This window comes from Trachymyrmex septentrionalis, unplaced genomic scaffold (assembly GCF_001594115.1).
Source record: "Trachymyrmex septentrionalis isolate Tsep2-gDNA-1 unplaced genomic scaffold, Tsep1.0 scaffold97, whole genome shotgun sequence".
Taxonomy (NCBI): domain Eukaryota; kingdom Metazoa; phylum Arthropoda; class Insecta; order Hymenoptera; family Formicidae; genus Trachymyrmex; species Trachymyrmex septentrionalis.
Window position 1 is genome coordinate 1,774,860 of NW_017306160.1, and position 3,418 is coordinate 1,778,277.

Genomic DNA, 3,418 nt, shown 5'->3' on the forward strand with positions numbered 1-3,418 from the left:
TATAACATTATAGATATAAGTATTATTGTTAAAATTTCATTTTACCTTTCCAAGGAACGCCATAGCTACTGGATTGCCAGCGTCAGCAGCATGTTGAAAATACTGCACTGCTCTTTCGTGATCCAGAGGAACTCCTCTGCCTCCTTGATAATGAAGTTGTCCAAGTCCGACTTGTGCCTGAGTATCGCCCTTTTTGGCTAACAATTGATAGTATTCTATTAAATCTTGATCAAAAATTCCAGAAGTATATCCTGGATTTTCATGTTCGTCCAAGAGTCGAACCCGCTGAACTACTGGACCACCACTCAGCGAGACTTCTTCCGCAACCTTCTTCGCCACCTTTCGATAAAAGTCTAAAGCACGTTCACAAGAGGCTGGTGTTGTTACACCTGCCCAATTACGATAGCCCATTACCATTTGAGCACGAACATCACCACCGAGAGCAGCTACAGTATAATGAAGTAAAGCTTTTGCTTGAGATGCATTAACTCCACCAATACCAATCGCATACAAAAACCCCATTCCCTGTATACAAACATAAGAGAATTGATTATAAAATTTTGCCAAAACTTAATGTTACTTATTACGTACGTACCATATGAGCAGATGGGAGTCCAGTATCCGCAAGTTCCTTGAATATTTTAAATATATTAGGTATATCATTAATAGCTACTTCCAGAGTAGTCGAACCCAAGGGAGACCCAAGTAATCTTGCCCATGTCAATATAGATTTTGCCTCACGATGACCTAACTTTGCTGCCTCAACGAGCAATCTATAACCCTCTTCTTTGTTTGCACGCATCGCATTTATGATACTTTCTGCTTTCTTGAACAATTGCTCGGCTAAAAAAAAAAAATTATAGTAAAGATCATTAATAACACAAATAAAATATCATTGTGTCATCTGATAAGAACAAAGCGTGTCTAAATTTCAAGTACCTGCTTGTTGTTCCACTGACAATGGCTCTTGGACCTCCTCCTCGAGCGTTTCGTACAGCTCTTGATCTTCCCAGGATTCCATATCCTCTTCATCCAATGATCTCTCATTTAAAACTATAGTGTCTGTGTCTTTTGTCTGAGCTATCATAGTCTTCATCCATACGTTCCTTGTTCCTGGATTCTCCAGAGTCTCTTTGTTGGCGGTCTCCGCCTTGCTCTCTCCATCCTCCTTTTTACCAGTCTGCTTGTTGAGCTTCTCGTAGATCGGATCGGACGTCGGTACGAGCTTCATTATCGTGTCACGAAGAGCACTCAGCTCGCGCAGTTGTTCGAAGGCATTCTCGATATCTTCGATCGCGACCTCCTCCTCCGTTTCTTCATTAGTATTCGATTTCTGCGTAATATCGCCGCGCTTCTTCGAGCCAGTCTCCAGTTCCGCGGTGCTCAGGAGAAACAACGCTAGGAGCGGCAAGAACATCATCCTCCTGTTGGACTTCATAGCTTCGGCGAGAATTCAAACGCTGGGTCTCATTACAAATCTATAAACGCCGGTGACCTTAACGTGCTCATCGCCCTCTCGGGCACGCGGTTATACGAGAGACGCGCGATTGATCGCATTTGACACGTACATACGTGGACATTCGCGAGAGCCGTCTCGCCTCTTCGACCAATTACGTCATTAGGACACGTCAATACACATCTTCCCGCGGCCGACGGATGTCAACAAAAACAGTAGGCTCGCGATCGACCAAACGAGGACTCGTCACGAGTCGTGCGTAAACGCGTTCTGATACACCACGCGGGAAAACATTCGTCGAGTCAGCTGTTCACTTCTAAAAGCGTGCAGTCGCTATAATAAACGTGGCCTCACCGCTCTCACGTCGTCCGTGCCGTACACGAATGCGTATTACACCTGATTACACTTTGTTTACACCGCGCAGTAGCGACATGTCCTCATCACGTCTGCTCACGTCCACCGTGTCCACCGTGTCCACCGCGTCGACTGAATACGTGCGAAATACCTTTTTCCTCGATTATATAAAAAATTCTGATGTGATTTGTATATATCCTTTGTCTCCACTCAGAACTTTTGAATTGGAACGACGTAATATGTTTTGCGTTTTAGATTCTATTAGATAAGGATAGATAAGTAGAGGAAAAAATGATGATAATAATAATAATAATAATGTCGTCTTCCGACGGAATTAATTAAGCCGCTAAGTTGCCCCAACTGCACTTTGTAGAAGTTGGCAGACAGATTTATAAAAGTTTATAGGTTAGCTGTTCAAAAAGTTTTATTCCGATTGTATTCGTGAACGCGCTTTGAACGAATATGATTTTGTTTTTTTTCGAAGTTTCATAAAAATTGAAACATTTCAGAATTCGAATAATGATTTTTTTATACGAGAAGTAAAGAATACGTGACAATCGCACAACCGCTGGCAACCATTGCAATAAGAGACTGCGCAAAATGGAAGAAAGATTAGAGGAACAGGAGTAAGTGTTAAGATTTTAACTTATCACACACACAGAGACTGATTACGCCAGAATACACGGTGGTAGGTTAAAATCTTAATAATTATTCTTATTTCTAATATTTTCCAATCCGATCTACAATTGCGCAAACATAGTTGTAAATAATTGTAAGAATCGACCAATCACCAATTAAATACGAAAAGAATATCCGACTGTGATTGCTGAATTCTTACAACTATGATCACTTATATTCTACAATTGCGTAAATGTAGTTGTAAGCAGAATTGGAAAGCGTTATTTTTTTCCATTACTTTTCTGTTACTTTTTATAATAAACAATTTGATATAAAAATTCTTTCCCAACTTTGGCGCAACCTTAACATTCAGTTAGAAAACATTGCAATGTCATGTTTATTATAAAAAGTAACGGAAAAAGCTTCCCAGTTCTGATTGTGATTGTAGTTGTAAAGCCTATTCTACAATTGCGTAAGCGTAGTTGTAAAAATTCACCAATCACATCCGAATACGAGAAGAATATTTAACTGTGATTGGTCAATTCTTACAACTACGTTTACGCAATCGTAGAATAGGCTTAAAAATTAATTAATCACAGTCAAATATTTTCTTCTCTTCATATTTGATTGCGATTGATTAATTTTTACAATTACGCTTACGCAATTTTAGATCAGACTTTATGGGCTTTTTATAATAAAGGTGTATTTTCACGAGCCATACAAATTACTGAAATATATTATATTTTAGTGGCTCAAACTGGCCGTTTCAGCGATAAAAAAAGATCACGTGATAACTTTTATCGCTGAAGCGGCTACAGTTTGAGCGGCTTATGAAAATTATGTGAAAATGCACCTGTTATTATCCAAGCTTTATAGAAGCATATTGGAGTATGATGGTGCACGTGCATGCAATGAGAACAAACCTAAAGCCTCTATTCTTACATACATATATATATTATATATATATATATATATATATTGTATATATAT

The 3,418-nt window shown here is 39.1% G+C and overlaps 1 protein-coding gene across 1 annotated transcript in view; it reads right to left on the reverse strand.

The window, feature by feature from the left end:
• LOC108756275 (protein sel-1 homolog 1) overlaps positions 1-2,394 on the reverse strand; it is a 4,436-nt gene extending 2,042 nt beyond the window's left edge. The window contains exons 1-3 of the mRNA XM_018499942.1: positions 940-2,394; positions 596-843; positions 46-525 (exon numbers count right to left, since the gene is read on the reverse strand). Of these exons, the coding sequence (XP_018355444.1) occupies positions 46-525; positions 596-843; positions 940-1,438 (1,227 nt within the window). The 5' untranslated portion in view covers positions 1,439-2,394. The remainder of the gene's footprint in view (positions 1-45; positions 526-595; positions 844-939) is intronic.
• Between the last annotated feature and the right edge of the window lie 1,024 nt (positions 2,395-3,418).